The sequence below is a fragment of the Mandrillus leucophaeus genome, unplaced genomic scaffold, assembly GCF_000951045.1.
Source record: "Mandrillus leucophaeus isolate KB7577 unplaced genomic scaffold, Mleu.le_1.0 Scaffold128, whole genome shotgun sequence".
In the NCBI taxonomy this organism is placed as follows: domain Eukaryota; kingdom Metazoa; phylum Chordata; class Mammalia; order Primates; family Cercopithecidae; genus Mandrillus; species Mandrillus leucophaeus.
In genome coordinates, this window is record NW_012101209.1 from 3717545 (window position 1) to 3734295 (window position 16751).

Consider the following 16751-nt stretch of genomic DNA (forward strand, 5'->3'; position numbering starts at 1 on the left):
CTACAGAGGGAAGAAGGCAGCAGCAAGGGGCCAGCAGTGTTACACTGTTGGACTTCCTGGACACTGATAGAGATATCCAGAGCTGGGAAGAAGCAGTGCCCTAAAACACAGGTTGGCTTTCAATACCCAGCACGAGCCTATACCTGATCCCCCTTCGAACCACTCCGACCATCGTTCACTGGCTCCCACCGTGGGCTTCCATCTGCACTGTTTCCTGTTAATGGCCTTTGCGGTCACTGTTCTCCTGCCAGGAACTCTCTTCTTCCTAGACACTGTCTCATGCCCTCAGATCTGCTCAGGTGTCACCTACTCAGGGGGGCCTTCCCTGACCACCTATCTCAAGTAGTGCCACTGCTTGACCCCTTTCCTTTCTATTCCGTTTATCCTGCTTTGATTTTCTTAAAAGCCTCGCCCATCTCTCTTCCTGAGTTCACGAAGGCAGATGCTTTCTGTTTTATTCCTTGTATGAGCTAAGGATATATTTATTCAGTGAATGAGTGGATGGTCCAGTCAACTTGGAGTCCGTTCCAGCTCAGCTGCTGCCTGGAGTATTATCACTTGCAAAGTGGCCCAGTCAGCATGGGCCTCTATTGAAGTACTACACTAACTCTTTTCAAGAGTGGAGGTGGGCCAAGGCGCAGTGGCTCATGCCTGTAATTCCAGCACTTTGGGAGGCCAAGGCAGGCGAATCGCTTGAGCCCAAGAGCTCGAGACCAGCCTGGCCAACATGGCGAAATTCCATCTCTATGAAAAGTACGAAAATTAGCTGGGTGTGGTGGCATGCACCAGTGGTCCTAGCTACTCTGGAGGATGAGGTGGTAGGATCACTTATGCCCAGGAGGCAGAAATTCCTGTGAGCCAAGATTGTTGGTGACAGAGTGAGACCCTGTCTCAAAAAAACAAAACAAAAAAAACCAAAGAGTGGAGGTGAAGCTTGAATGAGATAACATATGGAAAAGGCTGAGAAATGTACTAGAATCGTGGAAGCGAATCTTATAGAGTGGTTACTGCTACAAACAGTAGTCGCTCTTTTAGAATCAGGGAGAAGTTTCCCCTGTCACTTCAGGGATTGGCAGTTAAACTGATGACATTGCCAAATTTACTAGGATTATCCTCACCTAAAATGTTCTCATTCATTGTTCCCAATCTTAGCCTTATCCTAATGTTTTTATTTGAAAATTCTAATTATAGTAGGCAATAAAAAGGAGGCGATTCTTTTTTTTTTTTTTTTGAGACGGAGTCTCGCTCTGTCGCCCAGACTGGAATGCAGTGACGCGATCTCGGCTGACTGCAACCTCTGCCTCCTGGGTTCACACCATTCAAAAGGAGGCAATTCTAAGAAGAACAGGGCTACACTGTCTTAAGCAAAACTAACAAAAATTTCTTAGTGGAAGACACTGACTTTGCCATGAGATTTTAATGTCCCAAAGAGTAGAGAGCTTCACTTATTCCCAAAAAGTAATTTTTGAAACTGAAAGAAGTACACTAGAAATCCATTATGAAGCAATCTGTGGACCTGCGATTTTCACATCTTTACAGATAAATATGCCTTTCAATCACTTGCAGTTTCAGTACCTATAAATCCTGCAAATGGACAAAACAATCCAGTTTATTCAGAATTCTGCTTTTATCAACAGTTGCATTGAGGCAGATTTTGTTATATTCTGTCGTTTATGTAGTGGTATATGGAAAATACATGGACTTTGGCATCACCTAGATATGGCTTCAAATTCCAGCTTTGCTACTCAATAGCTAAGGGGGCATGAGAAAATTATTTCACCTGGGACTGAGTTTACTCATATGGATATGTCTTGTATAAAGCTCTGACCTTAGGGCTTATCTAAGAATAGTATCACAGTCAAGAAAAGGTGTGCTGTCTGTTAGTGAACAGCTATGAGGTATTCTGTAACAAGGGAGCCTCCTGGGTTCAAGCGATTCTCCTGCCTCAGCCTCATTAATTGTATTTAACCCAGACTTTCCCAAATGTTTTTCCTTATAAAATCTGTTAATATGTTGCAGAATTGGTATTCCATAAAGGACCCCATGGGAAATCCTGGCTTGCATAATGCCAGACATATTTGATGTAAGAAATCAATTTTGCTTCCCTTTTCCAGCTTAGTGTTGGCCAGTCAGAATTTTCACTGGATGCCTACCAGGCAACTTAAAGTAGAACTCTTGGGGTTTTGTGCCTTCACATCCTCCATCCCAACTCCTTCCATAGTCTTCCTGATCTCCAGTCATGGCCCCACTATTCATGTATTAGTTTCCTAGGGATACTATAACAAAACACCACCATCTGGATAACATAAAACAACAGAAATGTATTGTCTCACAGTTCTGAATGCTAGAGTCCAAAATTAATGTGTCAGCAGGACCATGCTCCCCCTGAAACCTGTAGCCTACAATCTTCCCTGCCTCTTCTAGCTGCTGGTGTTTGCCAGCAATCCTGGCGCTCCTTGGCTTGTAGATATATCACTTAGTGTCTGTGTCTGTTGTCGCATGGCATTCTCCTCTGTAGTTCCCTCCTCTTATTATAAGGACACGAGTTTTATTGGATGAAAGCCCTGCCCTCACCCAACTCCAGTATAATCTCATTGTAGCTAATTATTAGGTTGGTGTAAAATTACTTTTAATTAAAAGTAGTATGGCTCACGCCTGTAATCCCAGCACTTTGGGAGGCCAAGGTGGGCAGATCACGAGGTCAGGAGATCGAGACCATCCTGGCTAACATGGTGAAACCCCATCTCTACTGAAATACAAAACATTAGCCGGAGTGGTAGCACACACCTGTAGTCCCAGCTACTTGGGAGGCTAAGGCAGGGGAATCGTTTAAACCCAGGGGGCAGAGGTTGCAGTGAGCCGAGATTGCGCCAGGGAAATCGCTTGAACCCAGGAGGCAGAGGTTGTAGTGAGCCGAGATTATGCTACTGCACTCCACCCTGGCGACCAAGCGAAACTTGTCTCCAAAAAAAAAGTAATGGCAAAAACCACAATTGCTTTTGCATCAACCTTACTACATCTGCAAAGACCCTGTTTTCAAATAAGGTCATATTCTGAGGTACTAGGAGTTAGGACTTCAAAATATCTTCAACTCAGCACATAATAATCCTTGGACTTACTCTGGGCAGAAAACAGGTGCCATTCTTGTACTTCTTGTCTTTCCCTCAGCCATTATATCTGGTCTATGAGTAAATACTCGTAGATCTGCCTTCAAAATGTAGCTGACCATTTCTCATTACCTTCCCTGCTACTGTTTGACCCCAGCCTTCATAGTAGCTCCTGGGTTATAACAGCAACCTCTTATTAGGTATTCTGGTTCCATCCTGATTCTCCTTAAGTCTGCTTGTTAGATAGCAACCACAGCAATCATGTCACAGTGTAAATCAGATGATATTCCTCCCTTGCTGTAAACTCTCCAGTGGTCTCCCATTATTGTTAGAATAAAATGCTAACACAGGTGAAGGAAGATAAGACTCTCCGAGCTCTGCTTTATCTCTCCAACCTTATTGTGTACCACTCCCTCCCCTATTGACTGTGCCCACCAACCCACAGTAGGCACCTTGTTTGCACTGCAGGGCCTTTGCACTGTTTCCTCAAGGCCGGCTCCCTCTCATTCTCAGATCATCTACTCAGAGATGTGTTTCCCATTCATTGTTAGCTGAAACATTTGCACCCCATCTGGCAGAGAGCAGAGAAATTTTTTTTCTTTTTTTTTTTTAATTTTTAATTAATTATTATTATTATTTTTGAGAAAGTCTTACTCTGTTGCCCAGGCTGGAGTGCAGTGGTGCAATCTCAGCTCATGCATCCTCTACCTCCTGGGTTCAAGCGATTCTCCTGCCTTAACCTCATGAGTAGCTGGGATTACAGGTGTGTGCCACCACGCCCGGCTAATTTTTGTATTTTTAGTAGAGACAGGGTTTCTCCATGTTGGCCGGGCTGGTCTTAAACTCTTGACCTCGAGTGATCTGCCTGCCTTGGCCTCCCAAAGTGCTGGAATTACAGGCATCAGTCATCATGCCGGGCCCAGAGAGAGTTTTGTCACCAGTCATGAAGCGAAGCTCTCAGGAAACAAAAGGAGAGAAACAGGAACGAGATAGCTGTCCCTGGGAGGGAAAGGATCAGTAACTAATGGGTGCCGCCAAATCAGATTTACATGAGTCAATGCAAACAAATGATTTTTCTTCTGCTAATCTGAATTTGGAAAGGAAATTCTTACCTAGAAGAAGAGATCCCAGAGAGCTGATCTTGGTTAAAAAACAAAAAACAAAAAAACAACTCTTAACCTTTTGTTGTTTTTTTATTAGTTGTCCCAGGATCTTATCTGCAGGTCCTGGAACTAGTGGGGTGTCTCAGCCACCCCATGTTGGCTGCCAGAAAGTGTAAGGGGAGAAAAAGAATATCTTTTCCTCATCCATCACAAGGTTCATGGCTGAGACCCCTATAACAAATAAAAGGAAAAAAAAATAGATTAAATGAAAAAAGTATAAAAGTTGTATTTAATATAAGTTTTCAGTGACACAGAAACCTTTAGAAAACGAAGCCCCAAGGACCCAGGGAAAACCATATGTGTTTAGGGACAGTTGTGCAGAAGTATAATTGGAGGACAAAAGAATGTGATCTAATAGTAATAAACCGGGGAACTCAGCAAGGCCTATTTGTTCAGATTCTTTTCAACCTCGCTGTGACATTCCTTCCCTCTGGGTACAGGGCAGGACCCCTCCGGAATGAGGGTCTTATGACCTACTTTCAGGGGAAGTAGGTCAGAGAATTCTTTCATGGCCAGCTCTCAGGAGAAAAAGGTGGGAAAGGGTCAGAGAGCAGCCTTCCTGCCTCTGCTGTTTTTTCAATTTCCTGCTGTTTAAAATACTCACTATGCCAAGGTGCCATTATTTTGGGGTATCATGTTCTGAGCCAGGCCTGACACCTCAGTTGCTTGCTTTACCACTTACTAACTGTGAACCTGAGCAAACCACTTAAATTCTCTGAGGATCAGTATCTCGTCTATAAAATGAGATGACAAGGTCAGGTTGTTTCTAACCCTTACCTACCTGGTTAGAAATAAAAAATATAAAGCAATCAGCACAGTTTCTTGTACATAGTAAGCGTTCAGTAATTGGTAGCTGTTAACTGGTATCATTATCATGATGGTGCCTTTAGTCACAGGCATGGCCCTTCTATTTCAAAACTGTTGAAAAACATTTTGGGATAATGTTTACATTTTACTTTCCACCACGTGCCCAGCTAAATTTTCCTTCTGGTTGGAGTGGGATTTCAAGATAAAGCTCCAGACTGTGGTGTCGGATTATATTATTTTCTCCTCTTCCTGATTTTTCTTGTTCTCTCCCTGCCACACACCTCTAGTTTCCTTTTCCTGCACATCCAAGGATATGGTGGCAGAGACAGGAATGACTAATTTGTTAGAGAGATTAGACACCACCGTCTGATGCCAGAGAGGAACCTGTGACAAGGAGATAGGCGTGTCTCAGTGCCACTTCAGCAAAAGGTTGCCCTTTACCTTACATGCCATGACTGTGTCCCCCCTGGGAAAAGAGTACTTCAAGAGTGTTGTCCAGGACGTCAACATAGTGAGACTCTGTCCCTTAAATAAATAAATAAATAAATAAACTCCTGGGCTCAAGGGATCCTCCCGCCTTGGCCTCCCAAAGTGCCAGGATTACAGGTGTGAGCCAATGTGCCGGGCAATAACTATTTTAATTGCAGCTACAATGGTTATTATATGAAAGATATGTATCCTTTGACTGGAGTAATCGATAGTGTAAAGTGGGGAAGTGGAAATGAGTGAAGGGGAGAACCTAAGACTGGTTGAAATACCTGCTCTTTGTTTCTTTGTCCTCATCCTGCAGGTTTTGTTTTTGATTCGTTTTTCTTTGGCAAAACACACACCTCCAGTGGCATTTTCAGGTTTCTTTTCTTGAGGTCTTTCAAGTCTGATTATGTTACTGGTTGATCAGGTAGGGGAGAACTGGCCAGGATTTTCCCTTTTTGTCTCTTCTGCTGGTCAGGTAGATTGGAATTGGAGTGTGAGCTAATGGAAAATAGCGTCTAGCTCATTTCACCAATAATGAAGATGAGCCCAGTGTGTGCAGGTAAATGTTTAACAATCGGCTCTCTGAGAAAAAGAAGCCCTGATTTCTGGTGTTTGCTGGTTACTGTGGTATAAATACTCCTACCATAGTTTATTTCAAGCTACCAACAGGATTACTGAACACATAGTTGGAAAAAGATGCCCAGAAGCAAACCATCATATGTATAAGCTGTCTACCACACAGATACAAAAATCATAACTCTAGATCACAGGTAATAGTAAAATGTAGTAAAATCATTAAGAAATGATAAGTTTTGAGTACTTTGAACTTATGTTTTAAAATGTAACTTCTTCAATGACAGTTTAATTGTTAACGGTGGCTCTGTTGAACAACTGACTCTCAGTATTCCTGAAAATTTAACCATCAGGTCTCTTGCGCTGGCTCTAGCACATCAGGTGGGACCCAGAGAAGTTACTGTCTTACACAAGGTCCTCGGATGAGTCACGGCAGGACCTGGATTATTACAGAGTTGTTTCTAAAAACCAGACTTCTCTAGACAGATTTACTTATCAGTGTTTCTTTTTATTCATTTGTTTATTTCTTTACTACATCCTTTAACAATCCATAAAAGGGATTTAGGACTATTACAGGCTGTTATTATCTACTGAGACAGTAAGAGTCAGAATATTTGAATATATCTGGAACAAAGATGGGAGAGTGGGCCGGGGGCAATGGCTTACGCCTGTAATCCCAGCACTTTGGGAGGCCGAGGCGGTTGGATCACCTGAGGTCAGGAACCTGAGGTCAGCTTGGTCAACGTAGTAAAACCCCGTCTCTACTAAAAATACAAAAATTAGCTGGGTGTGGTGGTGGGTGCCTGTAATCCCAGCTACTTGGGGGGCTGAGGCAAGAGAATCCCTTGAACCCAGGAGGCGGAGGTTGTAGTGATCTGAGTTCGCACCACTGCACTCCAGTCTGGGTGACAGAGCGAGACTCTATCTCAAAAAGGAAAAAAAAAAAAAGATGGAAGAGTAGAAAGCAGATGAGATTTAGAGCTATAAGTAAATTCTGGCTTTGAGTCTTGGCCTTGTCATCTTGATCAAGTGAGTTACTCCCTGGTATAAGTTTTCTAATCTGAAGATGCAGGAATTGGACCACATGAACATTTAATATCTTGTAAGTCTAAAATGTGGTTCCTTATTTAGTTTCATCAATTCAGTAATATTTGCTTAGTACCAACTATATGCACTCTCATTATGAACTGTACTCCAGGCAGAATGAATTACAGATATGATAATAAATATTATTATAGCATCTCACATTTATGCAGAGCCTTCTGATTTACCGAAGAGAAAATTTACTGTGAGTCTCTGGGATTCTGTGGCTTTAGGAGATCAGGACACATCTTAACAGAATGTTAGAGAAAGAAAAAGCTATTCTAGAAGTGCAAATAGAACCTTATTCCTAGGAAACAGAAGAGGTCATACCCAGGTAGTAATAAGGAATAAGGAATAAGCACTTTTTCTGTCATGTCTAGCAGTTGCTTCACTTTGTTTTTTTAAAGAAGCAACAAAATTATTTTTTTCTGAGTACAAAATTTTTGTAGAAAATTTAGAAATTATTAAGAAGTATTAAATAAGGAAAAAACCATATATATCCAATCTAATATTCTGCTTTTCTTTACCTAATAATATTATATTTTTCAAAACATTCTTAGTAGAATCATTTTAATTGCTGTATGTATAATAATTTTATCTTTTTGGTGTATAGTAACTTACTTATCTGATGTCTTATTGTTGGAAATTTTATTTATTGACAATTTTTTTTATTCTAAAGAACACTGTGGATAAATAGCTTTGTTCCATATCAAAAATTATATATTGGACACATGATTTTCAACTTTAATATTTAAGGTTTAGTAAGACAGTTTTAGCAAATTATATACTTTTGACCTTTAGATTCTTTGATTCTATCAATATTGTATTGTGTTTACCTAGATTTTGTTCTGTCTCTGAACATTTATTAAGAAGAACATTTTGTTGGAATTCTTCAATATGGTATGTTTGAACTGGAAATAGCACCACTGTTTTCACATTATTTCAAGTAGGTATGATAAAGTGTAGGGTTAACAGTTTTCTTTTTCAACTTTCTGTGGGAGATATCCTCTATCTAGTATCAGGTTTCTTGGTTTAGAAATTGCTCAATAAATATTCAATAAATAAAAAGATTCATGCTAATTTAGGATAAGCAAAAACACACGAGAGGGTGTTTAAAAAACCCACTTCTCCATTTATGATAATAGCTTTCATTCTCACAAGGAGAAATAACAGCTAAGCACAGTTCAGGAATTCTGACTGTTGAATGAGAACTGTGAAATGAAATATGTCGGCGCTTTAATTCACCTACATGGGAAACCATGACTCAGATAGTTATTTGATTAAATGTTAATGAGATCTACTAAATTGACCCAGTTCTTACTTTTATGTATTAGATTTATATCAATTAAAACAGGACCAGTTTTACCTCTTTTCATTCTTTAACATCTTTGAGTCAACATCGGCTTACAAGGGAAGTGCTGTAACTACCCTGGTTATTTAAATATTAATGGCTTCCATTAAAGGGGGCTGGGGATTGGCAGCAGGAAGATTGAGAAATTAGACGGCATGATTGGTTTCTTGTTTCTGTCCCCAGGAAAAAAAAAAAAAAACAAAACCTCCTACTGAAAGAGCTTCTTCCATTATTTTTTTAATCTTGCATATATATATATATTTTTTCTGAACCAGTTAGAGAGTAAGATTGTTGATTTCAGGCATCCCTTGAAAGTAGCTATGCTATAAAAGCATCAGTGTAAACAAGTTCACATAATTTAAAAAAATGTTTTAACATTGCCATAGAGGTCATTACCCTGGGGCTTCTTGGGAACCTAATTTCAGTTCCTAAATTCATTTTGTTGTTTATTATAGTCAGTAATAGGCAAAAGCATTTTTTAGCTCCATACTGGATTCGGCTGGCCTTATTTACATTAAGTGTGGAGAATTCTAGTAAGTTAACCCTGACAGACATGACAAGGGTTATATATTCAATCATGTTATAATTATAAACCTTTATGTTACTGGGGAAATGTGCCTGAAAAGCTTTTAAAATTTGCTATAATCAATATTTTCATGTTATGCCAAATTGGGTTGTAATAAGCATGTGGTTAAAAGATTTTTACACATTTTGTATTTTTAAGATGTTCTAATGGCTTGGCATTTTAAAGCACTGAACCAAAGCAGGCATTGTATTTGCATAATTATGTATCTCTTTTTGCATCCAGAAATGTGTGTGGAGTACTCATTCATTTCGTGTATTTGATTTAGAATTTACAGCTAAGAACACAGATCATGCTTAAATAGCAGGAGTGCAGAGTCATGTAACGGCCCTGGTGTGCTTGTCATAATTCCCTACTTTGCAAGGTCAGGATTAGAGCGAGACAAGAGAGGCACTGCCTCAGGTGTAAAACTTAATAAAGTGTCAAAAAAAACTCAAGATCAGTGATATTTTAAGGTAATAGTTAAAAAAAACTGTATAATACAGAGAAAAATTAATGATAACAAAAATGGTCAACATTTTAGATCAAGATGAGCTCTGACCCTACATCCGTACCTCTCTCATTTCTCCCTAGTCCTGGCCTTGAGTGGGGTCAAGTCCTGGTTTCTTTACTTTCATGTCCTTGCATGAGACACTCTTTTGATTCAAGTTTTCCTTATCTGAATTCGGTGATAATAATCCTCACTCTCCTGGTGACAAGGATTTTTTCCTTGGCCAAATTTTAGTCAGGCTTCTGAATCTTCTGGGGTTGGCCCGTTTGTGCACTTCCTTGTAAAATCCAGTTTTAGCAAAGGACACTGGTAAGTCGTTTTACCAAGAACCACCAGCATCAACATCCGATCACCTCAACATTTGACCAGGTTTCTCATCCTGCACCATCCACCAGGTGATGTCTGATCACCCTGGCCTGTCTTCAGCGAGAATCCTATTAGGTTTAGCCAGATCCACCTTACCCCAAGGCTTCCTTTGAGTAATTTTCCATCCACTGACCCCCACACTGCTCCTTAGCTATAAATTCCCACTGGCCCATGCTGCATTTGGAGTTGAGCCCAATCTCTCTCCCTTTCTGCAAGACTCTGTTGACTGCAAGGTCCTTGTGCCTATCATTATCCTAATAAAGTCTTTGTCTGCGTGCTTTAACAAATACCATTCATTTTTTTCTAACACTGGTGAAATTAGGAGATTCAAATCAGCTACAAATACATGGGAAAGCCCACTATATGTATAATTTACATATTGATGTACAAGTAAATCATTATACAATTTTATGCCATTACTATTATCATCTCAGATGAATATTCTAAGCAAACATCAGATTTGAAGATCTTTGGAAAGCTTTGTGCTAATGGTTTGGGGCCTAATGTCTTTAATTTACTTATCAGCTAGCAATAAGGGGAGGGATCTAAGGGTAGTTGTAGGACCCCCTCCCCCTTTCTTTCTTCATTTCCGTTTTTGTTTTTGTTGTTGTTGTTCTTTGATACAAACTGAGGGCTTATAAGAGATAGAGAACATAAGCAGAAATCCATTGCTTCTTTGAAATTTCCCTGCAAGGTGTGCAAGGATGCCTGAGGTCTCACCTTTGCTTAAGCTGTTTCCACCCACCCGTGATGCCTTTCCCATTTCTCCCACCTGTCTGAGAACCATTCACCTTTTGTCCACATCCAACTTGGGTAAGGCCTTTCTATGATCTTTTGACCTGAAATATGCTCTCAATCCTCTGCCCTTCTGTGGTGACATAGTGATTTCTACCACCCATTTATGGTCAGTTACAGAGTTCTTGTTGTTCTGAGGCTTTATTGAATCCTCCATTGAATTTACTTTCCAAACTGCATTTTAGAAAATGTCAGTGGTTCACTCCTATAATCCCAGCACTTTGGGTGGCTGAGATGGGAGGATTGCTTGAGCCCAGGAGGTCAAGGCAGCAGTGAGCCGCGATTGTGCTACTGCACTCTAGCTTGAGCAACAGAGCAAGACTCTGTTAAAAAAAAAAAAAAATCAGTAATTTAAAAATTACTGACATTGTAAATCCCTTGAAGGATCTCCCATTAGCCTGTGAATTTAAGGGTAAGCAGGGATTGGGTGTGCTTATTTATGGTGCTATCCAAGGTCCTTGCAGAGGGCCTTTACACACAATAATGTTTTTAAGTGAATAAATGAATTTCTTGCATGTAAAAGGGCCAGGTAAATATTTACTCTTTTGATTCATTTTTGGAATGCTGTTTTTATCCTAGACCCTGAGAGATGGTTGGCGCCATGTGGAAGGTGATTGTTTCGCTGGTCCTGTTGGCGCCTGGCCCCTGTGATGGGCTGTTTCGCTCCCTATACAGAAGTGTTTCCATGCCACCTAAGGGAGACTCAGGACAGCCATTGTTTCTCACCCCTTACATTGAAGCTGGGAAGATCCAAAAAGGTAAGTAAGTTTAATTAAATCAGAGAACCACTGGCATGAATTCAACAGTTTTTCTTTTTTTTTTGAGACGAAGTCTCACTCTGTCACTAGGCTGGAGGGCAGTGGTGTGATCTCGGCTCACTGCAACCTCTGCCTCCCAGGTTCAAGCAATTCTCCTGCCTCAGCCTCCCAAGTAGCTGGGATTGTAGACGCACGCTACCATGCCCAGCTAATTTTTGTATTTTTAGTAGAGATGGAGTTTCACCATATTGGCCAGGATGGTCTCAATCTCTTGACCTCATGATTCGCCCACCTCGGCCTCCCAAAGTGCTGGGATTACAGTTGTGAGCCACTGCACCTGGCCAATAGTTTTTCTTAAAACAACCCATAGGATGCAAAATATATTTCAGTATTTTTACTCAGTTGTTTTATTTCAAATATATATGTTTGTTTGTTTGTTTGTTTGAGACAGAGTCTTTCTCTGTCACCCAGGCTGGAGTGCAGTGGTACATCCTCTGCTTACTGCAACCTCTGCCTCTCGGGCTCAAGTGATTCTCCTGCCTCAGCCTCCCGAGTTGCTGGGATTACAGGTGCCTACCACCACGCCTGGCTAATTTTTGTATTTTTAGTAGAAACGGGGTTTCACCATGTTGGCCAGGCTAGTTTTGAACTCCTAACCTTTGGTGATCCGCCCTCCTCAGCCTTCAGAAGTGCTGGGATTACAGGCATGAGCCACCGCACCTGGCCTATTTCAAATATTAATGACTTGATGTCATATGTTATCTGAGTTTTTAGCTAAAATGAGAATTAGCCAGGGCTGAATTACCTGCATGTTTGAGTTGCAGCATTTTATTTATAAGACTAGTAGAGTGCCTGTCCCCCAGTGAGCACTTATTGCTAGTACTATCCTTAAAACTTACTATGAGTCAATCACTGGTTCCAAGCTTTCTGCATGAACTTACTTAAACATGTCAACATCCTAGGGAGGTGGACCCATTTTATACATGTGAAACCAACACAGAAAGAGACTGAACTACTAGCCAGAGTTCACGCAGATACCAGCTGGTGTGTAGGCTTCATACTCAGACAGCCTCACTGCAGCCTCCCTGCTGTGCCCCCTTATCCAGCAAGTCTAGGCCTTGGTTTTCTCATTAAGATAAGATGGAGATTTAACAACTTACCCAACTTGCAGAGATATTATAAAAATCCAACGAGATAAGACACATGAAAATTTTTGTACTCTATAAATTGTTCTCCAAATATGAGTGTTTGCAGATGGCTTTATTTAGAGATTGTGGGTTTTTCTATTGTTATTACTAATAGGAAAATATATATCACTTAGTGTTATCAGAGACTAAAATTTATGACCTGCATTTTTTTTTTTTTTTTTGAGACGGAATCTTGCTCTGTTGCCAGGCTGGAGTGCAGTGGCGCAGCCTCGACTCACTGCACCCTCCGCCTCCTGGGTTCAAGCAATTCTCTTGCCTCAGCCTCCTGAGTAGCTGGAATTACAGATGTGCGCTACCACGCTCGGCTAATTTTTATATTTTTAGTAGAGATGGGGTTTCGCCTTGTTGGCCAAGCTTGTCTCAAACTCCTAACCTCAAGTCATCCGCCTGCCTCAGCCTCCCAAAGTGCTGGGATTATGGGTGTGAGCCACCGCCTCTGGCCCTGTATCTATCTGCTCTTAATGCTTCTTTGTGCTTAATCACTGTGCAGGTAAATGATTTCAACTTTCTGGACTTCTGTAGGTTCCTGGGCTATAAAATAGTAGACAGGTAGCTATTCTGAGGAGCTGTTTGCAAAGAGCAGCAGAGAAATGGCGTAGTGGCTGGAGGGAGCACTGGGGTCCAGGAAGGGTCTTCAACAGAATAGGAGAGAATGTTTGTTTGCTGATGGAAATGATGAGTGGGGAGTTGGTTTAGTTTGGGGAACCATTGTTGGAGATTGTGTTTAAGAAGGTGAGAGACAGGGATCTGGCACACAGGAGCCCCAAGTTTGTCCCTTGTCTTAGGTGGAAAGGCAGAGATGGTGCCTGTGAAGCTGGCAGCTTGGCAGATGTGATGGGAATGAAGAAGAACACTGGAAATTTTACACAAATGGTCATTTTAAAGATCAAAAGCAAATCTAAATACTCTACAAAGAAGTTTAAAATAAAGCAAATTTTATTCATTCGAAGTATTCTCACAGCCAATAGGATGTCATTGTTTTTTGGTTTTCATTTTACACGAAGACAATCTTACATTTTAAGGGTATGTGTAAGTGCTGTTCATATGTCTTTTTCTGAAATACACATTGGCTTCAAGTTTCACCATCTCTTTTCTAAGGAAAGATGAAAAACTTTGATAATGTATTTAGTGTATTTTAAAAAGGACTGATTTTTACCTCGCATAGAGAAGTCATGGGAAGATGGCTGCCCCACTGTATGGGCTGATACAGATGCGTGTGAAGAGGCAAAGTATCATTGACTCAAACCCTCCAAATTGGATTACATGTACGTATTTCAGCTTTCTCAACAAGTGGATTCTGATGGCTTAGATTTATGTTCATTAACAGTAAATCAAAGCAAACCATTTATTGTAGGATTGAAAAGGAGTTAAGTAATTGTTATAACCAAATTCTACCAATCCACATATGAGGAAATTGAGACTGAAATACTTTACCTGAGTTGCCCAACGGGATGTGTGCAATAGAGTTGGGTAGCAGAGATGGGTTTAGGACCCAAATCTTCTGACTTCTACTCTGTGATTTGCCTACTATAATTTAGTTCTGTTTGTTTCACAAGCTTCTAAAGTGTTCTTCTAAAGTGACCGGATGCATACACACAAAACAATTAAGGAATTGGGTAGTGCATACTAACGTACTAAAGTAGTACATTTGAAGTAAGTGCACTGGAGATTCGGAGAAGGAACGTATGCCTGTTGGTTGGCATAATCTAGGGAGAAAATACTAAAGCTATAGTAGTTGTAGTAAAAATAATAAGTAGCTAACATTTAGTCATTATATCCCTAGTACCTAGCATAGTACCTCTACATGTATGTATAAATATGTATGGAATTTAAATTTGGGTACCAACCATGTGCCAGGCATTGTGCTTTACATCCATTAGCTCATTTAGTTCTCAGAGCAACCCTAATGAAAAATCCATAAGCATTGTTCCCATTTTACAAATGAGAACACTGAGGCCCAGAAAAATCAAATATCTTGCCTAGGGCCATAAAACTAGTAAGTGGCAGAGCTGGAATTAAAACCTGTACTGGCTAACCCCAGGGCCCGTGGTATGAACCACTATGCTATATGAGCAGCTCTGAATTAAACCCTATACTGGCCAACCCCGGAGCCCATTGTATGAACCACTGTGCTGTATGACCAGCTGTGGACTTCAGAGTGTTGGGTAAGATTTATGTAAATAGCGAAAGGTCTGTGCATACCAAAGGAGAGAAGCAGCTTAAACAAAGGCATTAAGTGAAAGTGACCGTGGTGTATCGTACATCTGGTGGAACCAAGTAAAAAGAATACAGAGAAATCCATCTGAGAGACTGTTGACATCCCTTCTGTTCCTGTCTTTCTTGCCTATAAGCATTCCTCAGTTATGGGTACTAGTAGCAGCCGAGAAAGATTCCAGGGGAAGTAGTTTTATCTTCCACCCTCTATGTCAAGATTGGTAGATCTTCATCTGATGATTGACAACATTTAAAATAGTAAATCTGTGTATAATATCACTTCCTGAAGTTACGCTACACAGTCAAATTCTTTGAACAGAATTTTAAGTGGCTGATTCAAAATCTGTTACATCTGGGTATTCAAATGTAGCCCTGACAACATAATTAAGGATAATTTTATTCATCCGCTTTGCTGAAAGTTCAGGAAGCTCTGGACAGATGGTCAGCTCACTCCCCTAAATCCCTTTTGTTTATCGAGTCTGTCAAAACCCTAGGAATGTGAGTCTTATTATTGCAATGGAACATTTTCGAGATAAACAGTAGCTCACAAAAAAAAACAAGGGAAATTTTTATTTTTCAAATCCCCAATTAACTGGCTTAGTTTTGTGTAATTGTAATTGCATGTTTACTTTCTCTGAAGCTAGAATAAATCTTTACTCCCTGAAACAAACTGAACGTAGGAGGCACATTTTAGCTTGTTTATAAACACTGCATTTTCACACTTTAAAGACTATTTTACTAGTAGGTCCTAATTTATTGTTACTTATGATCTGGTATTGTGTGTCCACACTGCTGATAACTTGAGTGTTTGTGAATCTGACATGCATGTTGATTAGCTGGTTGAAGCCCTTTGTTGGTCACACTCCAATGTTTTTGAAAGTGTTAATATCACAAACACTGGTAGCAGCAATAAAAAACAAGGAGGAAGTAAAATCACTTCAAAGAGAACCTTTTCCTTTTTAAAACTGTTCTAAACATTTGGATTGTGAGTCATGATGCCGGAAAGATAGAAACTCCTCCACCTTGGGAGTGAGTTTGTTTTCCACATTACAGTAATAGGATGCACAGGACATTTGAAAATATAAAAAGTCATTTTAGTTGATGACATTTTTTATTATTTTACTGGGATTTAGTTAGTGGAAATTTAAAATTTGAAACAGGGCAAAACTCTTTTTATGGGCTAGAGAAAAGTTCTAAATTTCTTTAGATCTCTTAACAAGGTCTGCCTTAGGAGGTTTTTGTAGAAATGAGCTAGTCTTAGTGCATTGTCATTGGGGCTTGTTTTAGTTCATTCATTTGTTGACTCGTTCATCCATTCATTTGTTAACATTCATTCATTAAAAAGTATTTATTGAATGTCTTAGATGTGTAAATCAGCATGCCAAGTCCCAAGGTATGCAAAGTTAAATAAGACAAATTCCCCACTTCCCAACCTCCTGACCTAGGAGGGAAGGCCTGAAATATACGCCAAGTACAAGGTAGCAGAGAAGCTACTTTGGCATCCTCGGGAAGGGAGGGATGAGTGAACATCTGAATCATTTGAGAGCAGTCCGTGGACCCTGTGGGGTGCTGGTCTTGGGAGAGATAAATTGATTCAATCATCCTCTCCTCTGTTCCATTCCCTCCAGCTCCTTTCTATTATATATTTTCTCTTTTTCTCATTATACTTGGACCTTTCTCACTTTTTTCTGTCTTCTTTCTCAAATCCTCTTCTTCCCATTTACCTCTCTGTGGTCCACATCTCACTCATTTCCGATCCACAGTTTTTACTTCTCTCCT

General features: G+C 40.3%; 1 protein-coding gene across 2 annotated transcripts in view; it reads left to right on the forward strand.

Moving 5' to 3' along the window:
• The window catches only part of CPVL (carboxypeptidase, vitellogenic-like), a 172007-nt gene that overhangs the window by 19003 nt on the left and 136253 nt on the right, over positions 1–16751 (forward strand). For both annotated transcript variants that reach the window (XM_011972228.1, XM_011972227.1), the window contains exon 2: positions 11372–11550. In XM_011972228.1, coding sequence (XP_011827618.1) covers positions 11382–11550 — 169 coding nt within the window. In that variant the 5' untranslated portion in view covers positions 11372–11381. The remainder of the gene's footprint in view (positions 1–11371; positions 11551–16751) is intronic.